We start from the raw sequence: 26628 nt of genomic DNA on the forward strand, positions 1-26628 counted from the left end.
GGGCTACACAGAGAAACCCTGTCTTCAAAAACCAAAAAACAAAAAACAAAAACAAAAACAAAATCTCATCTTCTCATCCTTTGAAAGAGTAGCTATCTACTCATGAGGATTTAAATGTTTTTGATTTTGATGTCCAAAAACTTCAAAGGGTTTCTATATATGAAAGCTAAACCTGGAGAGGTTTCAAAGAAAGTTGATTCTTTTTCAGAACCACAACTAAAGTCTACAGTGTAGATTCTGTGTAGTAAACCTATCCCAGTATAAAGGTGACAGTAGACCAACCCTCCTACCCTGTCTTGCCGGTCCTCGCATAGCTTTTATGTGCAAAGAAGATGTTGTCAATGCTATGTTTCCAGTTGAAACTCCTTTGGAGTTGAAAGACCCTTTCACTGGAGTCACATATCAGATATTCTGCTTATCAGATATTTACATTATGATTCATAACAGTAGCAAAATTATAGTTATGAAGTTGTAACAAAAGTAATTCTGTGGTTGAAAATCACCACACCATGAGGAACTGTATTAAAGGGTTGCAGCATTAGGAAGACTGAGAATCACTGCTCTGTGGTGACTCTGTCTGCCCTCTTCCCCTGCAGTTTGGTGTTGGTTCCTTTGCAATGGTCTTTGCCATCTGCCCAGCACCCTAAGATACTGTCCAAATGGCCTTTTCCACTTCCTTTATAGATGTTAACCTGAAGCCTAGCTTTCCTCTAAGTTACTGGCTCTCAGCCTTCCTAATGCTGCAGCCCTTTACAGTTCCTCTTGTTGTGATGACCCCCAGCCATAACATTATTTTCATTGCTACTTCATAACTTACTTTCTACTGTTTCAATTGTAGTGTTAATATGTGTGTCTTCTGTTGGTCTTAGGAGACCCCATAGGTTGAGAATCACCTCACTAAATGCCTAAGATATTTTCTCATGTATTTATACACTGTGCTTTCATTTAGAATGAATAAAATACTGTTTGGGAGGAAGTTATGCAACACAACAAAAAGAATCTTATTTTCAACATATTGTCAAATTTCAAAGCATAATAAAAAAACTAACGTATATGGAATATTTAGTAAGGCTGCCATCTTTTTGCGAATCTTGAGGAAGCACTGTGAGTGAAGCTGTTGTTTGCTCCCCGTCTCACACAGAGCAGCCTGACTTCTCCCTTGTAGACGCTGCTGCTGGCTCAGCACGCCTGATACTTTGTCATCACGAGTGCTCACCTAGCATCACTAAACATAAAAGGTTAGCGCCACAAAGGAAAGTTCTGGAGCCAAGTAATGTTTGCAGAGACAAGGATTTCCATGAATAGCTCTGATTACTGTTGCTTTACTCCACGTCTGTCATAAGTGAACAAGTTAGTAAGATCAAATCACAGGAGATGGTGAAGATTTAGCTAATGTTTCTGCATATTTCAAAAAACGTTTCCTTTGTATTGCTTTAAAACGTACTTACACTTTAAAGTTTCACCTATATATGGGTTGAACAATGTATATGTCGGGTGTTTAGATATCGTAACAGTTTGTCAATATGATGGAGAGATTGTTCGTTCCTAGAGTTTGTGTCAGGACTTTCGGGAACTGTCTTCTGCTGACAGCTTTGTTTCCCTGCCTGCATTGCAGCCTGGGAAAAGCACGCAGAAGAAACTGTGGTTTGGTAAAGGTTTGGCTTGTTCATTGGGGGAATTAAGAAATGTTTCGTTTTCTTCGTGTTAAGGAATATTAATTATCTAACTTTAATTTTCTTATTTAAATATATTGTAACATTTGTCAGTTTATAGATTTGCCTTATTGACTTTGTTTTTTTATTAAAGTCGATAAAGTCCAGAACCAGTAGCATTCTTTGTCTCTTGGTAGTTCTGTATGTAGTCATTGATGGCTATTATGCACTATTTTGGTATTTATTTTTAATGTATATTTGCAGAGAGTTGAGTTAAACAGAAATAACTAGGCTTTTAAAAGAATTACCAAGGAACCAGGTATCCTCAGAGGTTATAATCAAATGAAATAGTTCTTGGAGAGATGTTTGACATTTTTTGTAGTTCACTGATTTTTTGATATGATAGAATGTTGATTTTATTTTTCTAAGAGGACTTCAGAATGTGTATTGATATATAAACTTGTTAAAAGTATTTATATATTTGTTACATCTGAATATAATTTTTTGTTTTTAATAGGATACAACATCTATTGAAAAAATGTCAAATTGTTGTGAAGAAATGTAAGTATTAAGTTATAGTGATCTTATTTAAAAATAGAAACTATACTGTTTGACTACCTTTGAGAATCATGTGCCTATGTTAATAGTAGGAAACTAATATGTTGATGTTTTGTTTTTTTCTTGGTGTCCTGTCTGAGGCCCAAGCTAGACAGGCATATCCCAGTCTTACCATAGGGGTCTTTCAGCCATGGGAGCTTTTAAACAAAATAAGTACTGATCACTCTTGTTCCCTGTCTCACAGAAAGAAGTAAGCTAAATTATTTGTCCTGAAAGTACATCAAAAGAGATTTGCTACTGTGTTGTTGACACACATTCTGTTATGCTGAGCTTCTCCTCTGCTTCCAGAGTTACCCTAGGTTGATTGACGATGCAGATACAATATCTGCTCTCCAGAGCTGACGCTCAGCTGCATGTCACATTGAAAGGAAAGCTGCATTTGTGATGCTGAGACACAGTGCATCAGAGTCCAGTAATGGATCCCCAGCCAACCTGTATTGTTTTAGCTGACTGAAGGGCACCATGGGAGTGCTGTCTTTCACTAATAATGCTGTCTTCTGTAGATCGCGGCCCCGAAAGCCATGGCAGCAGACCTTCTCAGAAGTTTTTGGCACTCGTTGGAAGATCCTGTGGTTCATTCCTTTCAGGCAGCGGCAACCACTGCGAGTTCCCTACCACTTTGCCAATCACGTCTAAACAGATGGATGGTGGGCACAGATGGGTCCTCCATGCTGGAAATGCGTTACAGGTTTTATGAGAATAGAACTATGACAGTCTTCAAGTCAATTAAAATCCACCCACCAATCTTAGGCATCATAATGTGCCCCAGGCTTCATTTTAATAGTGATCTTGATCCTGTTGTGGGACTAATACAGGATCTATATTTAAGTTTTAAAAGCATGTTTACTTTTAAATTAGCCTTCCACCAGGGTTTCTTTAAATGTGTTTGTTACTAAACTCAGAAGGCAGTGATTGGGATGAAACAATTGTACATACATTTTCTTCAGTACTCACAGTTTTGTTTTTTAATTTTAATTTATAGGAAATTTGACATGTTTTATGTTTACCTTTAAGCAGTCCTAACCAAATCTGAATTTAATTCTTCAAGTTTACAAAACTGGATACAGTTTGTTATGTATAAGTTAAAATGTTATTACTACTTGCTTTTATATGTGCTGCAGGGTTTTAGAGTGCAGTGAACAACAAGGGGCAGTGCCTGGCTAGGAGCAGCTCTCTGATGCCCTTCTTTCTCCTTCTCAAAACCACAGACGACTCCCTGAGTGTAGTGCACCAACTACTACCTTACTGTAAGGGAGAATCTCTGTTTCCCTTCTGTGGCAATCACTGATTGCTTTTAGAATATTTGCTCCCAGGAGAAATGTGTGACCAGTCAGGTTTATATTCCTGTTTTACCCTAAGATTCTAATGACTGAAGAGGGCAGGAAGTTTGCAATAATTCCAGTTACTTCTTCAAGTGCAGTTATATTAGAAAGCAGATGTTTTAAAATGCTAAACTGGATGGTGTGTAATATACAGTGTAAAGAGGAAAACTGTGCTTTTAAAGTATGTATACTTTTATTTATCTGCCAATAGATCTCACTGTACACATTGAGGATTTATATATTATAGAATAGATACTGGTCAACTCATATCAAAGTTTAAAAGTGGGTCACTAAATTTATATACCAGTAATCACCCAAGTTGAAATTGAATTTCCACTTATCATTCGCATCACTCTAGAGACCTTTTATTAATGTCAGGAAATTACTGTAAAATAGAATGATCTATGGTAGTGATGGTCTCTTAACAAACATGAGCCTTTTGTATACAAAGACATTTCGTATGATTTAATTTTTTTCATTTAGAATACTGCAATTCCATATGTTTGTGTGCTTAGTAATCTTTTCCCTGAAATGAGCATTGAGCAAATCTACCATTTGTGAACCACAGACAGACTTTTCTTATAAGTAGTTGTAAAGTAAGGGATCATAGCTGGGAAATACTGTGGCTAGTTCTTTCAGATACTGTAAATGTCTTATAAAATATTCTGAATAGAATAATCTCTTTGCAGAAATATTAATACCATATTTTCATGTTCTAATTATGTTTATTTAAAAACTTAGAAGTGGCAGATGAAAATATTTATTGGTGCTAAGACATATAGTAAGTTTAATATAAGAAACATTTATAAAGGTTAGGAAACATAAAATTAGTATGTTTTAGTAAAGGCGAAGGGGTTGGGTTTTGTGTAAGCTGATTTGACTAACTTGGCCGATGACAGTTACTAAAGGAAGTGCTGTACATAGGCTGTTGGGAGATAGAAGTTGAATGCCTTCAGCTGTATATATTCAGTTCACTCAAGACCTGGAGCATCCAAAGCAGAGCCAAACGAAAGCCCAGTGTGGAGCTTTGTAAACTGCTTTATACTTCTGGAGCAGTAGTAGCTCTGACACAAGGTAACGGGCATGATCCCTTCCCCATGCTGCAGTTTGTGGGTTTGGTCTGCTTACATGTACCACTTCTGGGCACATTATCTCCCCTTCTCTTTACTCTCCCTGGTCCTGACCCCTCTCTGCAGTTTCCTAACTAGTCATTGTACTTAATGCACTAGTTTGATCTACAGAAATGCTGTTATTGATGTATTTACATAAGAATCTATATTGCAGTATATCTATATATACTTACATAGTATTGTTAAATGTATATGTCTAACCTCCGGAGGGGTTTGTAATCACTCTTTAGATTCCTAGAGAAAAACCTGTTGGCCATTTCCTAGGGATTAAGCTCCTATGTTCTTTCTGCGCCCTCTTTTGGTTAATTGATGTAATTATCCTGGCTCTTGAGGCTTTTACTATCCTGTTAGTGGGTTGTATCGCCAATCTGTGAACATGCCAGAGGTATACATGCCAGTGTATACTTATAGGAACATATGTATAAAAGTGTAAAGTTTTATAAAAATTGAAAATGAAAGTGTTATTGTTGGTGATGTTCCTTCTAGGTAAACTGCCTGGCTTCATGTATTTATATTCTTGTACACTTTTTACTGTCAGTCACAAATTTCAATTAGTATAAGCTGTTTCATGTATTTTACTTTAAACCTTATTTTGGCAACTTATCTTGTTAGCATTATAAAAACTTACTTAAAATTCTATTTTATTACAAAACAAAACATTTATTACAGTTGCTGTGGTAACTGTTATTCGGTATATTTTACTATTAAAAAAAGTACATTTAATTTTTTTCAATTCAATTTTGGGATTGTCCCCTTCCACACACACACAAAGGCTCAATTGCCTTAAAATAATTAGTAATTGGTTAATAATATTATTTTTCTTTGCTTTTTAAAATGCTTGTCAATGAGAGTTAACCCTGTAGATTATTCAATAGCCCCTTTATTTGTCCCTCTCAGTAACCATGGGAATAACTACCCATGTGGGGTCTCAGGAAGTGATGGAGCAAGGAGATCGCCCCTTCATATCTACAGTGCATTGAAGTATTTATAAACTTCCTGTTTAATTTTAGCAAAATGTGTGTTAAGTGACATTTTTACATAAACAAAGTCACCTCATAGGATCCTGCAGTTAAAGTGTTAAGACCAGGCTGCAGATACTTGGTAAACAATTAGAATTGGGCACGCAGGGTGGCTCCATACAGAAAGGCATTTGCTGTACACGGACCCACTTAGGTGAAGAAGGAAAAAAGCTCCTGGCTTCATAGAGTTGTCCGCTGACCTCCACAGACATGCCTTGGCCCTCACGCCCCTCCCCATCATCGTCATTCATTCATCGTCTCACACCCAGCACACACAAACGTTTCTGATAGCTAATTGGATAAGCTTGATGTCGGTAACAAAGGACAGGGTCAGAATCTCCTAAACATTAAACAGCCTACTAAGGAGTCTTTGTTACCAGGCCTCCATTTCAGAGTACTCAGCTAGCTGCTGTTGCATGGAAATAAAAACCTATTTTGTTTTATAATTTATATTTAAAATGTTTTAGTTAACACAAAAGCCATTTAAATTTGTAGCTAACATAGGAACCTGTTTTTCAGAAGACAATTTATTTTAATAGTAATAAAGTAGGGGCTGATGTGTACCTCAAAAATTAGAGTGCACAAGATGCCCAGGATTTAATCCCAAGAACCAGGAAAAGACAAGAAGAGGATGTAGACAGTAGCTATAGATGCGGAAGAGCTGAGTGGAACATCTCAGAACATTTCATAATGTGCAGGAGTGGTTCCGTGAAGGACGATGGCTCGTTCCAGCCATTCTTAATGAGACTTTGGGTTATTTTCCTACAAGCAGCTGTTTTGCTCGAGAGATGTACTAATTCTAAACAGTAATCACAAAGACTAGAATTAAGAACACACTTCCTAACGGGAGATACAAATGAATTTAGATGAAAGCCACATAGTTTTTGTGTCAGTTCATGTGTAGTTTGAATGTTCTTACATGTATTGCTAAAAAGAAAAAAAAAATCACTATTTGTCTTGCAGTGGCTTAATATGGCACTAATATTCATTAGCATTATACTAATTTCTGTCTAGACGGTCTGTTCTCTGGGTAGTTCTATTGTATGACTTGTATCAGTAAGTAGATAGCCTAGCTACAGTTCACTAAACTATAGTATGTCATTATGTAAATTTTTGACATAACCTCAACTATACATACATATATTGGGAATTTATTACAAACATTATGTCATTTACTAATAGTTAAAACATTAGACTTTCATCCACCTCTACTAATGCTTTGAAAATCGCAAATATTGGCAAATGTAGTTAGTAAGTCCTGTAAACTTAGTGTGTTCTATTGTTAGCATTATTGACTATGTAATTAATGAGTGAGAATACAATTCAGTACTTACATTGTTACTGTCTTTTGTTGTAGGTACCATGCTCGGAGCTTACTTATGAATAAAAAATTTAGTATAATTTATGTTTAGCTGTTCTTAGAATCTACAATATTTTATAGTAGAACATGGGAAAGTATTAGAAGCTGTTTACATGAAGTACTTTATACCAGTATTGTCACTGACTAAATGAACCAATATTTAGCATTTCTGCTACCTTTCTGATGGTGATGACTTAACTTCAAGAAGTGACTTTTCTCACTTCTTCCATTATCTTTATGCATTTTTTAAACAAAATTTATTTTTTAAAAGCCATTTTGTTAAAACCAACAATATTTTATGAGTTCTTTAGATGTGACAATATTATCTGCTAGTGATAATTTGTAGCAAGTTATTATTATTATTATTATTATTATTATTATTATTATTATTATTATTTGGAGACAGGGTTTTACTGGCTTTGCACTCAGAGTCCTCCTATGTTTGCCTCCCACGTTCTGGGATTATAGGCATATGCTGCTGTGCCTGGCTCAGAGCTTAAAACTCTTAAGTCATTGGTAATACTGATTTTTCATTATCATATCTTTTACTATATTACAGCTTTCCCCCTGTATCTACCCTAGAGTTCAGGTACCAATGAGTAATAATTATCCAAAAACTAGATTAAGAAAGTCGGGGACATTAGTAAGATGGAGCGAAGGCTAAGTGGACATAAATAGTCAGCATCTGAAAAGAGCTGACTAGAGACAGCTGTGATAGCCAGTACTGTCGCTGACACCATGTCACTGTAGAGCCTGATACCTGCACAGCCATTCTGGGAAGCATTTGGTTTGAGCTGTTTGATCTCCACTTATTGTTCTTTCTCCTTAGCTGGCCAGATGCTCTTGAGAGATTATTTTTGATTTCAGATAATTGTGTAGGCTAAGTTAAATTCAAGCATTTTTAGCATGCACATGTTAAAAATAACATAGAAGTGTAGCTGTAATACAAAGGAGAAATGATTGCTTGCCCAAAGTTTGAAAAGAACTGGAACCTGTCTGAGGAGTCTTTTGGCAAAGAAATACTGAGTCACCAGAGAAAATCAACAACTCAGTTATGAAGGAAGGGATCTGTTGGGCTTCGCAAATGTCTTCATTTCTGAAGCCCTTCATTTCCTCATGTGTAAAAATAGTGCTCCCCATAGTTGCTCAACTGTGTAATTAACTAATTGCACGTATAAAACCTAGTTTTCATCTCACTAGCTTTATAAGGAAAGATGTAGCCTGAGCATCCGGGGCCACAGGCATGCCTCCTCTGGACTTTGCTTGCCTGTTTCACTCAGCACAGGGTCTCGTTGTTTGTAGGCTGTCAGTTAGAGGGAAGACGCATCTGCATACTGATAGCTCTGTGTCCACGCCAGTGTGGATGGGTGATATTTTAACCTACTCGTGCCTGAAATTAGTGTTTTACAACCTGAACAATTAAAACATCCTGGTGCTATTCACTTTAGCATTGAGTTACATTTTTAATTCTTGAACCAAAGAATTAGTTTTCTTTTTGGTTGACTGAGAGCTTCTCACATCTGTGTCTGAAGAAGTGAACAGTCTATTGACAGCTTAATTTCAGCAGAGTCAATTGTAAATGAATCTTAGTTAGACTTATTTTTTTCTGTTATGCATATTAGTGTGGGCTTTAATTTTGTACTTTAATGTAACATGGCTACTATATAAGGTATTTTAATAGGCTGAAGCTAGTAAAGATTATTGAATCACTTTTCAAAAGTCTCACCAACCCCCCTTGGTCTTACTTCAGCAGTGAAGAAAAATTATTTCTATAAGCAAAGTATTCTATTGGACACTTTTAATGACTGCTCAACCAAATGCTGAAATAAAGGGCAAATAATAGGTCCATTTTAAATTACAAGTCAAGAATTTAGTACCTCTGTGTGGGGGCAGGGTAAAACCTTAATGGCTTTAAATAATGATACAGGTATTTGCCTAATGAGAATGAAATTAAAGGACACTTTTAAAAACATAAAAGTCACAAACACATCACACACACACACACACTTTCCCAGTAGGAAGTCCAGAGGTACGTTGACTTGAGCAAACACCCTGACAGTTGAACTTCATATCAGAAGCAGTTTGGGTGCTGCTGCTCACCATACGTGAAAATTAGAGTCAGACTGTTTTACAAACTAATTTTTCAGTGATTTATGTAACCAGCAGACAGCAGTCCTCTGGCTAGATTTGTCCAGGTGTCATGCTGCTGCTTATGACTGGCTTCTCTGTTCTTCCCCTGAAGCTCTGCAAACATGTATCAGGGTTTCCTTAAAACAGAAGCTGGCCCAGCTGATCACTCGGCCACACACGGAACCATGGGGGGCTGGGGGGGGGGGCGGCTAGGAAGGTAGACAGTCACACTGAAAATGCTTGTGTCCTTTCCATTCGCTTCAGTCAGTGTCTACTTGAGGGTTGATGCAATATATGGTTTTGCAGTGAATTCTGAATGGAAAAAAGAATCAGGTCTTGAAAGGTGACAAGCTCGTGTGCATAGATGAGCAAATACGATAGAAAGCAGGGGAGGGGCTGCCCTGGGATTGTTTCTTAATAATCCCACTGCTTGTCCAATTCTTAAAAGGCAGAGTGTAGTCATTTTTTTCAAGTAGGAAGAGAGAGGAGAGAATTTGCCACTGCTTGCTGTCTCCTGGTGTGATTATTAAAAAGCAAAGAAAAAAATCAACATACAATAAAAGCAACTAAAGGTACAGAAGGAAGAAATTCATCCCAGTTAGAGGTATAGGATGAATGGGTTGTAAGCCCAAGGACAGACGGAAAACAGAGGGAGCGTGGAGTTAGCCTGGCAAGTTTAATCACTTGACACACACCTGTGCCATTCTGATGCTCCATGTATTTGCTGTCTGCTCCAATTCTCACATATCCCTAATTGAAAAGCACTGCTTGAATTTCAATAATGGTGTGTACTGTGGGTGCCTAGGAAGACCCTGTCTTAAAACTTGCTGGGTGTGCTTTCATTCAGCTGTACTGTGTGTAAGTCTGAGGGCCTTGGCCTGCATCATCTGCTGTTTTGTTTTGTCTCTTACCCTAGGAAAACCTTCACTAACATTTCCAGTGCTAGTGGTAGTAAGGAAGAGAGTAGGTAAGGGAACTGTGAGTCCTTTGAGGAGAGGGAGGGACATACAGGTGGGTGGGAACTGTGAGGTATACTTAATTGTTTAGATGAGACGTCTACACTGGTTCTTCTAATGAAAATGGACTATGTATCTACCTTAAGAACAACATTGCTTTTAATTTATTTTAGTGATTTTTGTTTTATTCATGTAATATTCAATTTTCTTTGCAAATTGCTTTTAATTTAAACTGTGGAATTTTTACTTCTTGAAATGTACTATGTACTGTATTTTTAGAAATCTTATTTTTAAATAAATATTTTTGAAAAACATAGGAATGTTTTTATCCTCTTACCTCCTTAGTTATTAAAATCTAATGATATTCTCAGTTTTAGAACTACCATGTTTTAAGACTCCCCCCATCCCAAACTTTGTGCCATTTGGATAAATATTTAAAAATTAGTGGCCTTGGGCTCTTCTACCACAATCACAGAAAACAAGGTATAAATATTGGACTTAAAATTGACAGTACTCCTAGGTAGGCATATTGTTTTAGAGATCATCTGATTGCTGCATTCAGCTGTCTAATACACTTGTATTATGCTTGATGCTGTTTTGTGGAAATATTTTTCGTGAGGAATAGCTCCCACATAGTGAAGTGTGAAGAGGAGTCAGTCTAGGCACTGCTTTAAATCTTGAGTTTGGAATTACCAGAGGCCTTCAGTCTTAGGGCATTACCTTATACAGACTTTAGGACCGTCTGGGGACAAGACTCCAAGCCTCCAGTAGCTGCTTGCTGTGAACACAGTATGTTAGAGGGAATGAGCTGAGCACGCATGTCAGGTCCACACAGGTAACTCCATCTCCTGAGGATCTGAGACCATCTTCTGCTCTCTTCAGGTACCTGCACACGGGTATGCAAACACATACACAAGACAGATGGACATACAGAAATGAAATCTTTTAAAAAGCAAATAAAAATGTAAGAGGGAAATTAGATGTATATATATTAAACATAAACTCACTTTGTATTAACAATTTAAATTATTTCATGAAATGTCTGCCTCCAGAGACAAAAGTTGGTTTTACATTGTTTTATGATTTAATCAGATAAATTGGGATTTTATTGAAGTCTCTGAAGAAATTTAACCTTATGGAGAGAGTATAGTTGGAAAAGGAAGGTATATTTTATTAGCCTCTTCAAGTAACTGGATATTCTTTTATATGACACAAAACCACAGTGTGTTCCAGTTGTGGCTGTCATCAAGAATACAGATGACAACTAATGTTGACATGAATCTGAGGGGAAAGAATACTGTCAGTGGGAAGGTAAGCTTAGTGTAGCCACTTTGGAAATCAGTCTGAAAGTTAGAGAGAGAGTGGGGGGAGAGAGAGAGAGAGAAGAAAGGAAGAAAGAAAAAGAGGGAAGGAAGGAGAGAGAGTGAAGAAGGGAGAGAGAGGGAGGGAGGGAGGAAAAAAAGGAAAGAAAGCTGGCTGCCATGTGACTGAGATACAACATGTATGTGCCCAAAAAACTACCACACTCCAGAGTTGCCTCCATCCCATTGATACTTACTGCTCCTTCATATCCATTGATGATACTTACTCTACATACATAGGCAAAGCAAACAGCCTACTTGCCTACCAACTTATGACTAATGAAAATGTACATATGAAAAAGGAAATTTGTTGATAGGTGGATGAAACTAGGAAAAACATACACTGGTTGTGGTTGTATCCCAGAAGGACAAACAGAAATTCTCATGTGAATTAATTCTAACTCAAGTATATGTAGAAGCCAGGAAAGTAGGAAATAGAACATGGTGGATGGGGGTCTGAATACGAGGGGAGTGCTGAAACTCAGTAAAGTGAATGGGAACAGGGAGGGTAGAAAGGTTTAAGCAAGGAGGTGGGAGGGTTAGAGAGATGAGGCAGTGAGGAGGGCTAACCAGAACAAATAATGTATAGAAAAGCCATGTGGAAACCTAATGTTTTAGAACTCAAATAAATGAGAAGTCGTATCTAGTTGCCTCACATGACTAGATAAAACTGCTTCGAGAAGCAGTGGGTTACTAAACAGATAACCAGACACCTCCACAGAAGTTGGTCAGGGAGGCCCCAGAGGCTCCCAAAACAATGAAGCTCTTGTCAGTCCTCTTGATTGCCCACTAGAACCAGAGGCGAAGATCCTAGTGTTGAAGGCACTGTGCACCTCAGTTATAGGAAGCAGAGAAAGCTGTGGGAAGCCACATATGCCGTTGCAGAGTGGCACAGGCTTCTGCTGGCCACCACGCATACATAGGCAGGAAAGCTTTTTGCCAAGATGAGGTTTTGAGAACTAACCAAAATTGACCAATCAGATGAGAGAGAAATTGACCAATCAGATGAGAGAAAAGTTAACCAATCAGAAGAGAGAGAAGTTAACCAATCAGATGAGAGAGAAAGTAACCAATCAGATGTAGGAATGCAAATGAGGTGGTAAGCATCAACCAAGCACAACCAATCCGGGTATGTGACATGCCTCTCCTAGGCCTATATAAAGCAGCACCAGTGCTGGGCTCAGGGTCTATTCGCCTCTACAATCAAGCTCTCCCAATAAACGTGTGCAGAAGGATCCTGTTGTAGCGTCTTTCTTGCTGGTTGAGTCGGACGCGCACAAGAGAAAGCCAGCTGGAACCAAGCTGGAACCAAACTGGAAGCTTCCTTGCTTTCATAGTGCCAGGTGCCACGTAGGCTGCTGGAGAGAGGTGTGTGTGCAGGAGGAGGGCATAGAAGGTCTCACCCGGCTGTGAACCGTTAAAGCAGTATGCAAGTAGGCAAGAGGAGCTTATCTGTATAGTACTGGCACAACTATTGTGAATGAAACCAACTGCCCTCAGTTTTTAAGGCTCATTCCACAAAAGGGAACCTATGTCTGGTACCATAAACCAGTTAATAATCATAGATGTGGAAGTCATTAAGTCTGAGAAAGAAACTTACCATTATCTAGATAACTAAGTTGGCATAGCATCAACTATGCTTATACCCATTCACAAAGCCACTCTTGGCCATAATCAGAGAAACCTCTCTTTGCAGCAAACAGCAGTGAGGACAGGGACTCAAGGCTGCCCAAGATCCTGAGCATGACAGTTTAGAACTAAGATCACCCATCTAAGGTCTTGACAGAAGAATGTAAGCCAAAGTTAGTGTGGAATGCCATCCTCTAGATTCATAAAGTCACTGTAACCATGAATTCAAAACTGTGGTTACCTGCCCTGCACCACAGAAGACTGCTTTGTTGACAGTCCATCAGGGAAGGGAGAGGAGCCCATAGAGCCCTACTTTTTAATGCTGAACTATTAGCTATTGATAGATTCTGAGAGAGGGGGAGTCTTTATCTTCAAATGTGTGCCCCATGCTGAGTGGACCTATCTGTGATGTTTGTATATGCTTGGGCCAGGGAGTGGCACTATTAGGAGATATGGCCTTTTTGGACTACATGTGTCACTGTGAGTGTGGGCTTTAATATCCTAGTCCTAGCAGCCTTCAGATGAACTCTGAGCTCTACCTACACCATGTCTGCCTAGATGCTGCCATACTTCCAACCTTAATACTGGACTGAACCTCTAAGCCTGTAAGCCAGCTGCAATTAAATGCTGTCCTTTATAAGACTTGCCTTGGTCATGGTATCTGTTCTCAGCAGTAAATCCCTAACTGAGACACCATCTCAAATAGATGGCTCCAAACCCTCATCACACAGATTGTTGCTAGTTAAGTTGAATGTAAGAAAGTTTTGTAAGAATGGGTGATTAGCACGCATTGTGTATGCGTGACATTGTCACTAAAATCCATTGGTTTTACTCCCATTGGAATGTTCTTCATGTAAAATAAAATTCACTTCCAGAGTGGTTGTACAAGCTTGCAATCCCACCAACAATGGAGGAGTGTTCCTCTTTCTCCACATCCTCGCCAGCATCTGCTGTCACCTGAATTTTTGATCTTAGCCATTCTGACTGGTGTGAGGTGGAATCTCAGGGTTGTTTTGATTTGCATTTCCCTGATGATTAAGGATGTTGAACATTTTTTCAGGTGCTTCTCTGCCATTCGGTATTCCTCAGGTGAGAATTCTTTGTTTAGCTCTGAACCCCATTTTTTAATGGGGTTATTTGAATTTCTGGAGTCCACCTTCTTGAGTTCTTTATATATATTGGATATTAGTCCCCTATCAGATTTAGGATTGGTAAAGATCCTTTCCCAATCTGTTGGTGGCCTTTTTGTCTTATTGACAGTGTCTTTTGCCTTACAGAAGCTTTGCAATTTTATGAGATCCCATTTGTCAATTCTTGATCTTACAGCACAAGCCATTGCTGTTCTGTTAAGGAATTTTTCCCCTGTGCCCATATCTTCGAGGCTTTTCCCCACTTTCTCCTCTACTAATTTCAGTGTCTCTGGTTTTGGAAGTCAGTCTGGAGGTTCCTCAGAAAATTGGACATAATACCACCGGAAGATCCAGCAATACCTCTCTTGGGCATATACCCAGAAGAAGTTCCAACTGGTAATAAGAACACATGCTCCACTATGTTCATAGCAGCCTTATTTATAATAGCCAGAAACTGGAAAGAACCCAGATGCCCCTCAACAGAAGAATGGATACAGAAAATGTGGTTCATTTACACAATGGAGTACTACTCAGCTATTAAAAACAATGAATTTATGAAATTCTTGGACAAATGGATGTATCTGGAGAATATCATCCTTAGTGAGGTAACCCAATCACAAAAGAAGTCATTAGATATGCACTCACTGATAAGTGGATATTAGCCCAGAAACATAGAACATCCAAGATATAATTTGCAAAACACAAGAAAATCAAGAAGAGGGAAGACCAATGGGTGGATACTTCATTCCTCCTTAGAATAGGGAACAAAATACCCATGAAAGGAGTTACAGAGACAAAGTTTGGAGCTAAGATGAAAGAATGGACTATCCAGAGACTACCCTACCTGGGGATCCATCCCATAATCAGCCATCAAACCCAGACACTATTGCATATGCCAGCAAGATTTTGATGAAGGGACCCTGGTATAGTTGTCTCGTATGAGGCTATGCCAATGCCTGGCAAATACAGAAGTGGATGCTCACAGTCATCTATAAGATGGAACACAGGGCCCCAATGGAGAAGCTAGATAAAGCACCCAAGGAGCTGAAGGGGTCTGCAACCCTATAGGTGGAACAACAATAGGAACTAACCAGTACCCCCAGAGCTCCCGTCTCTAGCTGCATGTCGGCCATCACTGGGAAGAGAGGCCCCTTGGCATTGCAAACTTTATATGCCCCAGTACAGGGGAATGCCAGGGCCAAGAAGCGGGAGTGGGTAGGTAGGGGAACGGGGCGGTATAGGGAACTTTCAGGATAGCATTTGAAATTTGAAATGTATATAAAGAAAATATCTAATTAAAAAAAACATTGAAAAAATAAAATAAAATTCACTGCTATCACCACTGTTCTCGTCAGAAAACTGAGGAGTGCTGGAAGCTGCTGAGCTCATTTGGTGGATACAGGAAGCTCGCCAGTTAGCCTTGGCAGCCTTCAGGAACTTCCACTGTGTTTGAGAAAACGCCTAATACCCAAGTACAAAAAAGCAGAATTCTCCAATTACTCAAGTGGTGTGGGTGTTGGGTGGCCAGCTCAGCCTGCAACTCTCCTCAAGAGTAAGCTGTCATGCTCCCAGGTTCACTGAGGCGAATGTTTTCCATGCGTATCTCAGGTGTGGAGAATGTACTCCAGATCAAGACATAATACAGTGAATGGGTTGTGTCCCATCAACAAAGGCATTATTAAATGAAACTGGCTTGCTGCTCTTTTTTTTTTTCTTTTAAGCCAGACTGTTCAAATCTAATTCTTTTGTCTATTTGGGGAGGAGGATATTGGAAGACAACAGAAGCAAGAGAAATTATGTATTTGAGTCTTGATTTCATTTGCTCTGTACTCCATTGTGAGAAGAAACATTGCTGTTGAAAAAAGTATTTTAGCATTTGAGCACTTTAAATACAGTGCCTTTTACAAACCCACGCTAGTTAGCCTTATTATAAAGAGAAGAGCTGAAAGATTCATGATAGTCCTGGAAGACTGCAAAGTCATCCGGGAAGCTGCCAGGCAATGCAGATGAACGAATGCATGCGAATGATGCTCTAGGCTGACCAATTACCCATAGAGCAGCAATTATATTAGCGTGCAAGGGCAATTGGAGGGAAAATTGGACCCTGTGGACATCCAGCTGAGCAAACAACACTGAGGAAGGAGAGAGGATATGTGCTTGAGAAAACCGACATCCAAGAATACTTAGAAAAATATTTGTCTCAGTCACAGCACATTCTTTGTGTGGCCTCTCATGTCTAGTGCTTTTCTAATCAGTCCTTGTCCACAAGTGAGCAGTGCCTTCCTTCTCTTCAAGATCAAACACCCAAATAGTAACAGCTTTCTGTTAGGTAAAAATGCCAAAGCATCCAGGACAGGGAAGTTAGAATATACACATCCAGACACATTCAGACAGCACTGTGTCTAGGCACCTGACTCTCTAGTCAGTCCAACTCTGGTGTAGCCTGCATATCTGTCCACAGCGCTGAAATTCATAATGCTTTTAAGCTAGATGTATTCTCTGAAATTCATAATGCTCTCAAGCTAGATGTGTTCCCTGGATCTGATGTGATGATTATTGGGGGAAAAGAGTATTGGAGGTATTGCAACGTGGATGTTCTCTAAGTCCACGTGGGAAGTCTTGAGTATGTAATTCTTTGGTACTCAGTGATCACAGGTTAATGGCATGTTCTCTAAACAGGAAAGCTGTGGAGCTGTAGAGCAAATGTTTCACTCCGTCTAATAGCTTCATATTTGATTGCAATTTGGAAGCTACTACAGCTCTTTTTTTTTTTTTCTTTTTGAGAGGTTGACCACTTGTTATAACTTGCTATCTGACTTTGTTTCTGAGTGTTCAGTTATTTCTGATATTCTCAACATGGAATATGCCCCTTGATGTGGAAAAATGGCAATATATTTAAGGTACTATGAAATGTGCTATTTTTTGTCTTTTAATTTCATTGTGTATTTTCTTTATGTGGACATTTCTGGCAATGCGACATCACTCTAAGACCCACGACTCAACTTTATGCCTTCAGACCCTCACAAGACGCCTTTTCCCTTAATAGTAAATACTGTCTTAAATGTGGAGTGTAATATGTATATATATACACATGTATATATACTTCTGTGTAAAGATGGAAATTATTCTGTTTGATTACTTTATAAAATTTGCATCAACTGTTAAAAGCAGTCTCAGTCTCCCATTTAATTATTTTCTCCACAACACTACCCTATAGAACAAAACAGGAAAACATGGCCAGGATTTCCATCCTACCCCTGGGGCTTTGGACAGACTGCTTTTCTGGAGCAGTTTTCTCATAGGAAATTGGTCTTGACGATGCAGGGGCCTAGCAAACACAGGAGTGGATGTTCACAGTCAGTTATTGGATGTATCACAGGGCTCCCAATGGAGAAGCTAGAGAAAGTACCCAAGGAGCTAAAGGGATCTGCAACCCTATTGTTGGAACAACATGATGTACTAACCAGAACCCCGGAGCTCTTGTCTCTAGCTGCATATGTATCGAAAGATGGCCTAGTCGGCCATCCCTGGAAAGAGAGGCCCATTGGACTTGCAAACTTTATATGCCCCAATATAGGGGAATGCCAGGGCCAAAAGAATGGGAATGGGTGGGTAGGGAAGTGGGGGGCGCTATGGGGGACTTTTGGGATAGCATTGGAAATGTAATTGAGGAAAATATGTAATAAAAATATTAAAAATTAAAAAAAAACCTGTTCAGAGAAAAAAAAAAAGGAAATTGGTCTTGAAGTGGTCAGATTAGGTCTCCAATCAGTTAACACGGCAATGCTTCTTCCCACCCCTCACCAACTCCTGACCTGTCCAGATTTTCACCTCTTCCCAAATTATTTGTCAATCCAGTCATTGCTAGGAATCTGATATCATTTTCTGTAAAAAGCTTCTGTAAATATTGAGAGAGAGACAGAGACAGAGGGAGAGAGGGAGGGGGAAGAGAAGGGGAGGAGAAGGGAGGGAAGGAGGGAGGGAGGGAGGGAGGGAGGGAGGGAGGGAGGGAGGGAGGGAGGGAGGGAGGGAAGGGAGAACTAATACAAGTATGCTTGAAAGAATTGAATGATCTGTGGTGGAGATTTTCTTTTTTCCATTTATTTTTTTTTATAATTGGGTATTTTATTTATTTGTGTTTCAAATGTAATCCCCTTTCCCATTTTCCCCTCCAGAACCCCCTATCCCATCCTCCCACCCCCTGCTTCTATGAGGGTGTTCCCCCACCCACTCACACACTCCTGCCTCCCTTGAATTTCACTACACTGGGGCATCAAGCCTTTCCAGGACCAAGTGCCTCTCCTTCCATTGATGCCTGACAAGGCCATCCTCCAACACATATGTGGCTGGAACCATGGGGACTATTTGGTTTGTGGTTTAGTCCCTGGGAGCTCTGGGGCCTCTGGTTGGTTGATATTGTTGTTCTTCCTATGGGTTGCAAACCCCTTCAGCTTATTCAGCCCTTTCTCTAACTCCTCCATCGGAAACCTCATGCCTAGTCCAGTTGTTGGCTGTAAGCATCCACCTCTGTATTTGCCAGTCTCTGAAAGAGCCTCTCAGGAGATAGATATATCAGGCTCTTGTCAGCAAGCACTTCTTGGCATCTGCAATAGTGTATGGGTTTGGTGATTGTATATACAATGGAGCCACAGGTGGAACAGTCTCTGGATGGCCTTTCCATCAGTCTCTGCTCCACACTTTGTCTTCATTTTTCCTCCCATGGGTATTTTGTTCCCCCTTCTAAGAAGGACTGAAGCATCCACACTGTGGTCTTCCTTCTTCTTGAACTTCATGTGGTCTGTGAATTGTATTGTGGGTATTCTGAGTTTTTGGGCTAACATCCACTTATCAGTGAGTGCATACCATGTGTGTTCTTTTGTGACTGGGTTACCTCACTCAGGATGATATTTTCTAGTTCCATCCATTTGCCTAAGAATTTCATGAATTCATTGTTTTTTTTTTTTTTTTTTTTTGGTTTTTCGAGACAGGGTTTCTCTGTATAGCTCTGGCTGTCCTGGAACTCACTTTGTAGACCAGGCTGGCCTCGAACTCAGAAATCCGCCTGCCTCTGCCTCCCGAGTGCTGGGATTAAAGGCGTGCGCCACCACGCCCGGCTGAATTCATTGTTTTTAATAGCTGAGTAGTACTCCATTGTATAAATGTACAACATTTTCTGTATTCATTCCTCTGTTGAAGAACATCTGGATTCTTTCCAGCTTCTGGCTATTATAAATAAGGCTGCTATGAACATAGTGGAGCATGTGTCTTTATTACATATTGGAACATCTTTTGAGTATAGGCCCAGGAGTAGTAAAGCTGGATCTTCAGGTAGTACTTTGTCCAACTTTCTGAAGGACGGCCAGACTGATTTCCAGAGTGGTTGTACCAGCTTGCAATTCCACTAGTAATGGAGGAGTGTTCCTCTTTCTCCACATCCTCACCAGTATCTGCTGTCACCTGGATTTTTTATCTTAGCCATTCTAACTGGTGTGAGGTAGATCTCAGGGTTGTTTTGATTTGCATTTCCCTGATGACTAAGGATGTTGAACATTTCTTTAGATGCTTCTAAGCCATTCCGAACTTCTCAGTTGTTTTGATTTGCATTTCCCTGATGACTAAGGATGTTGAACATTTCTTTAGATGCTTCTAAGCCATTCCGTACTCCTCAGTTGAGAATTCTTCATTTAGCTATGTACCCCATTTTTTAAATGGGGTTATTTGATTCTCTGGAGTCTAACTTCTTGAGTTCTTTGTAGATACTATCCCTCTATTATATGTAGGATGGGTAAAGATCTTTTCCCAAATTGTTGGTTGCCATTTTGTCCTTTGATAGTGTCCTTTGCCTTATAGAAGCTTTGCAATTTTATGAGGTCCCATTTTTCGCTTCTTGATTTTAGAGTATAAGCCACTGGTGTTCTGTTGAGGACTTCTCCCCTGTGCCCATGTGCTCTTTCCACACTTTCTTTTCTATTAGTTTCAGTGTCACTGGCTTTATGTGGAGGTCCTTGAACCACTTGGACTTGAGCTTTGTACAAGGAGATGAGAATGGTTCTGTTTGCATTCTTCTACTTGCTGACCACCAGTTGAACCAGCACCATTTGATGAAAATGCTGTCTTGCTGACCACCAGTTGAACCAGTACCATTTGATGAAAATGTTGTCTTTTTTCCACTGGATGGCTTTAGCCCCTTTGTCAAAGATCAAGTGACCATAGGTGTGCTCATTCATTTCTGGGTCTTCAATTCTGTTCCATTGATCTACCTGCCTGTCTCTGCACCAATACCATGCAGTTTTTATCATTTGCTCTGTAATACAGCTTGGGGTCAGGGATGGTAATTCCCCCAGAAGTTCTTTTGTTGTTGAGAATAGTTTTCCCTATCCTGTTTTTTTTTTTTTTTATTATTCCACATGAATTTAAGAATTGCTCTTTCTAACTCTATGAAGAATGGAGTTGGAATTTTCATTGAATCTGTAGATTGCTTTAGGCAAGATGGTCATTTTTTTACTATATTAATCCTGCCAATCCATGAACATGGGAAATCTTTCCATCTTCTGAGATCTTTGATTTCTTTCTTCAGAGACTTGAAGTTCTTGTCGTACTTGCTTGGTTTGACTCACACCCAGGTATTTTATATTATTTGTGACTATCGTGAAGGGTGTCATTTCTCTAATTTCTTTCTCAACCTGTTTATCCTTTGTGTAGAGAAAGGCCACTGATTTGTTTGAGTTAATTTTATATCCGGCCATGGTTTGTTTGATTCTTTGTATAGTTCTTTTTGTTTCCACTTGGTTGATTTAGGCCTGAGTTTGATTATTTCCTGCCTTCTACTCTTCTTGGGTGAATTTGCTTCTTTTTTTGTCCTAGAGATTTCAGGAGTGCTTTCAAGCTGCTAGTGTATGCTCTCTCCAGTTTCTTTTTGGAGGCACTCAGAGCTATGAGTTTTCCTCTTAGGAATTCTTTCATTGTGTCCTATAAGTTTGGGTATGTTGTGGCTTCATTTTCATTGAATTCTAAAATGTCTTTAATTTCTTTCTTTATTTCTTCCTTGACCAAGTTATCATTGAGTAGAGTATTGTTCAGCTTCCACATGTATGTGAACTTTCTATTATTTATGTTGTTATTGAAGATCAGCCTTAGTCTGTGGTGATCTGATAGGATGCATGGGTGTATTTCAATATTTTTGTATCTATTGAGGCCTGTTTTATGACCAATTATATGCTTTTGTTTTAGGATAAAATGTTCTATAGATATCTGTTAAATCCATTTGTTTCATAACTTCTGTTAGTTTCACTGTGTCTCTGTTTAGTTTGTGTTTCTCTGATCTGTCCATTGATGAGAATGGAGTGTTGAAGTCTCCCACTCTTATTGTGTGCTGTGCAATGTGAGCTTTGAGCTTTTGTAAAGTTTCTTTTACGAATGAGGATGCCCTTGCATTTGGAGCATAGATGTTCAGAATTGAGAGTTCATCTTGGTAGATTTTACCTTTGATGAGTATGAAGTTTCCCTCCTTGTCTTTTTTGATAACTTTAGGTTGAAAGTCGATTTTATTCGATATTAAAATGGCTACTCCAGCTTGTTTCTTGGGACCATTTGCTTGGAAAATTGTTTTCCAGCCTTTTACTATGAGGTAGTGTCTGTCTTTGTCACTGAGGTAGGTTTCCTGTATGCAGCAAAATGTTGGGTCTTATTTTAAGTAACCAGTCTGTTATTCTATGTCTTTTTAATTGGGTAATTGAGTCCATTGATATTAAGAGATATTAAGAAAAAAATTGTTGCTTCCTGTTATTTTTGTTGTTAGAGTTGGGATTCTGTTCATGTGGCTATCTTCTTTTAGGTTTGTTGAAAGATTACTTTCTTGCTTTTTCCAGGGCATATTTTCCTTCCTTGTGTTGGAGTTTTCCCTTTATTATTCTTTGTGCAGCTGGATTTGTGGAAAGATATTGTTTAAATTAGTTTTGTCATGGAATACTTTGGTTTCTTCATCTATGGTAATTGAGAGTTTGGCTGGGTATAGTAGCCTGGGCTAGCATTTGTGTTCTCTTAGGGTCTGCATGACATCTGTCCAGGATCTTCTGGTTTTCATAGTCTCTGGTGAGAAGTCTGGTGTAATTCTAATAGGTCTGCCTTTATATGTTACTTGACCTTTTTTCCTTACTGCTTTTAATATTCTTTTTTTCTTGTTGTTTTGTGCATTTGGGGTTTTGATTATTATGTGATAGGAGGAATTTCTTTTCTGGTCCAAAGTATTTGGAGTTCAGTAGGCTTCTGATATGCTCATGGGCATCTCTTTCATTAGGTTAGTGAAGTTTTCTTCTATAATTTTGCTGAAGATATTTACTGGCCCTTTAAGTTGGAAATCTTCCTTCTCATCTATACCTATTATCCTTAGGTTTGGTCTTCTCATTGTGTCCTGGATTTCCTGGATGTTTTGGGTTAGGATCTTTTTGCCTTTTGCATTTTCTTTGAATGTTGCATCAATGTTTTCTATGGCACCTTCTGCACCTGAGATTCTGTCTTCTATCTCTTGTATTCTGTTGGTAATGCTTGCATCCATGACTCCTGATTTTTTTCCTAGGTTTTCTATCTCCAGAATTGTCTCCGTTTGTGATTTCTTTATTGTGTCTACTTCTATTTTTAGATCCTGGATGATTTTGTTCAATTCCTTCCTCTGTTTGGTTGTGTTTTCCTGTAATTCTTTAATGGAGTATTGTGTTTCCTCTTTAAGGACTTCTACCTGTTTAGCTGTGTTCTCCTGTATTTCTTTAAGGGAGTTATTTATGTCCTTCTTAAAATATTCCACCTGCATCATGAGATATGATTTTAAATCTGATTCTTGCTTTTCTGGTGTGTTGGGGTATCCAGGACTCGCTGTGGTGGGTGTACTGTGTTCTGATGATGCCAAGTAGTCTTGGTTTCTGTTGGTAAGATTCTTGCATTTGCCTTTTGCCATTTGGTAATCTCTAGTGTTCAATGTTCTTGCTGTCTCTGGCTGGAGCTTGTTCTTCCCGTGAGTCTGTAAGCCTGTATCAGCACTCCTGGGAGACCAGCTCTCTCCTGGTAATACCAGTGTACAGAGGGCTGCAGAACAGCCCTACTTCCTGGGTGCAGATGGAGACCAGTAGGACCCTGTCCCAGCTGCTCTGCTGCTTCTGAGGCCTGTGCACTCCTGAGTGGTCCCACCTTAGAGAGTCACCAGAGAGAAAATGATGGTATCTCCGGAGTCCCGGGGTCAGAGCACTCCCTGGAGGCAAGCTCTCCACTGGCAGGGAAGGTGCACAAAGGGCTGTGGAACAGCCCTATCTCCTCGGTGCAGATGTAGGCCTGTAGGACCCTATCCCAGCTGCTCTGCCACTTCTGTGTCCTGTGTGCTTCTAACTGTTCCTGCCTTAGAGAGTCACTGGTGAGAAAAATCTCCTGTATTTCTTTAAGGGAGTTATTTATGTCCTTCTAAAAACCCTCTATCATCATCATGAGATGTGATTTTAAATCCAAATCTTGGTTTTCCAGTGTGTTGGAGTATCCATGACTTACTGTGGTGGGAGAACTGGGTTCTGATGATGCCAAGTAGCCTCGGTTTCTGTTGCTTATGTTCCCGTGCTTACCTCTTGACATCTGGTTATTTCTGGTGTTAGTTGGTCTTGCTGTCTCTGACTGGAGCTTTTCCCTTCGATCAGCCTCTGTGCCTATGATCTTGGGTATGTCAGCACTCCTTGGGTTACCAGCTCTCTGCTGGCAGGATTTGTGAGCGAAGGCCTGTGGGACAGCTTTAGGTCCGTAGTGCAGATGGAGACAGGAAGGATCCTGTTCCCAGCTACTCTGAGGTTCCTGTGCCCTGTGTGCTCCTAGTGGGTCCTGCTTTGGACAGTTATTGGGGTGAAAGTGTTGATCTCGCCTCTGAGCTCAGGAGTGAGAGCACTCCTGGGAGACCAGCTCTCTCTTGGCAGGATTGTGTGTGGAGGGCTTTGGGACCAGAGATTTTCTTTAAAGGACAAAAGTCAAGGATCAAAGGGGCTGAAATCAGAGGATAAATGGGGTGAAGCATCCTGTTCTCTAGGAGCTTGCTGGAACAGAGCAGCCTATAGACATGCTGAAGCTTGGGGTCTCCTGGCTCTGCTTATTTCTTAATCACTGCAATTCCTTCTTCGGTCTCCCTGTTGGGTTGAAGTTTGTGAAATCCTCAGGAATTGATTGATGTTGCTTGTAGATCGTGGCTTGCCTGTTCTATTTCCCTGGGAAATCAAGATAAACTTGATAAGATATATACTTCATCTGAGGGTGAATTAATGAGCTCTGGCCTTTCCTATACGAAAGGAATTGGATCCAAATGTTTTGTGCCCAGATTTGCTTGCTACCAAGGTTTCATAGAAATAACTAATAAAAAAGACCAGTGGAGAGAATATGCTATCAAAATGGTATTGTTAGGGGCTAGAACGATGACTCCGTGAATAACAGCACTTCACATGACAGCAAGAGAGCCTGAATTTAAATCCTGGATGTGGCTTTGGTGGGACAGAGGCAGGCAGACTCTGGGAGCTTTCTAGCCAGCCAGCCTAACTGAGAGACCCTTTCTCAAAACGTGGCCAGTTAAAGAAGATGTTTAATATTCTGCTTTGACCTTCACATGTGTGCACTTGCACATGTGCACATACACATTAGTGTGCACAGAATTGTGCTTAATATATTTTTTTATGTTTGACCTGTATCTTTGACATTAAAGTAACATTAAAATAGCTTGTATTCAATTTTTCTCATCATTACTTCTGTGGCTTTTCTGGAACATTTAATCTACATTCTTATAATTGTAATCCTTATATTAAAATTATATCATTAGTTTTCTCTCATGGGTTTGTAAAAGGCACTGTATTTCATGTTATACCCTACTTGCAAACTTTTATAAATATAAATGGGGGGTTAGAGTACAGCTTTATATATTCTATCTTGAAACCTATTGAGACATAGTTTAAAAGCAACAAAGTGTCCACTTCAAGGCCACCTTTCAGTGAACTTTATGACGATAAGCATCCATAATGTTACAGTCAGTTGCTTTAGACTCCATGATAACACCAGGGAAACTGACATGCTTGGTGTCACTTTGGGTAAAACTTTTTTTTTTCCCTAGAATTTTACAAAAATAAAAGTATATGGCATGCCACTTATATTTTTTTAGTAGCTTTTGGTCAGAATTGTGTTCTTGAAGTTCACCCCTTCTGTGAGTATGAGCTTGCTACATTGTTTTTCATCATAGGCTAACTCAGTTTCTTATCCATTTGTTCTAAGCATTTGCTTACAGCTTTTCTGTTATCAGTAAAATTGCCAGGAGGATAGATATCTGTGTGAGAGCATCCTTTTATTCACATGGATAAATGCTTTAGAGTAGGAATGCCACATTAACAGTTTGTGTTTAACTGGGAACTGCCACAATTTCCAGAGTGATTGTATCATTTCACAGTCCTACCAGCTGTTTGTGGGAGCTAGTTGTCTAACGTCCTCCCCAAACTTGATGTCTCTGTCTTTTTAAATCTTTGGCAATTTAGTAAGTTGTGGATTTATTTATTTTTTTAATTTTACTAAATTCGTGTCTGTGTGCTTGTACATGTCTATGTGCATGCATTTGTGTAGCCTTGTATGGGGAGCCTGTGTGTGTGTGTTTCAGAAGACAACTTTCAAAGACAAGTCTTCTCTTTCTACCATGTATGTGCTGGGGATTGAACTCAGGTCATCAGGCTTAGCAGCAAGCACCTTTATTCGCTGAGCCATTTCAGTAGACCTGATTTCAATGTGAATTTACAGATAGCAAGTGACACCAAAAGTCTTTTACATGCATATTGACATTATTATTACTATTATTACTATTATTATTACTATTACTGGAGATGTTTTTTTCACTTTTTTGGCTCTATTTTATGGGGTTGTTTACTTACTGAGTTGAAGGTATAGGTATCCTAGATAATATTGCTTTAGCAGTTTATACTTTCTCTTAGTTGTGTTAAATTTTTTTTGTGATAAGGTGTACTGTCTGGTTTTGTGTGTCAACTTGATACAAGCTGGAGTTATCATAGAGAAAGGAGCCTCCCTTGAGGAAATGCCTCCATGAGATCCAGCTGTAAGACATTTTCTCAATTAGTGATCAAGGGGGAGGGCCCCTTGTGGGTGGTGCCATTCCTGGGCTGGTAGTCTTGGGTTCTATAAGAAAGTAAGCTGAGCAAGCCAGGGGAAGCAAGCCAGTAAGTAACATCCCTCCATGGCCTCTACATCAGCTCCTGCTTCCTAACCTGCTTGATCAAGTTCCAGTCCTGATTCCCTTTGGTGGTGAACAGCAAT

The 26628-nt window shown here is 39.5% G+C and overlaps 1 protein-coding gene across 3 annotated transcripts in view; it reads left to right on the plus strand.

The window, feature by feature from the left end:
- The window catches only part of Zdhhc21 (zDHHC palmitoyltransferase 21), a 61303-nt gene extending 50613 nt beyond the window's left edge, over positions 1 to 10690 (plus strand). For all 3 annotated transcript variants that reach the window (XM_029476194.2, XM_021160134.3, XM_029476193.2), the window contains 2 exons: positions 2170 to 2213; positions 2774 to 10690. In XM_029476194.2, coding sequence (XP_029332054.1) covers positions 2170 to 2213; positions 2774 to 2906 — 177 coding nt within the window. In that variant the 3' untranslated portion in view covers positions 2907 to 10690. The remainder of the gene's footprint in view (positions 1 to 2169; positions 2214 to 2773) is intronic.
- Positions 10691 to 26628: the final 15938 nt, after the last annotated feature.

Source organism: Mus caroli, unplaced genomic scaffold (genome assembly GCF_978045245.1).
Source record: "Mus caroli unplaced genomic scaffold, Mus_caroli_1 scaffold_6, whole genome shotgun sequence".
Lineage (NCBI taxonomy): Eukaryota > Metazoa > Chordata > Mammalia > Rodentia > Muridae > Mus > Mus caroli.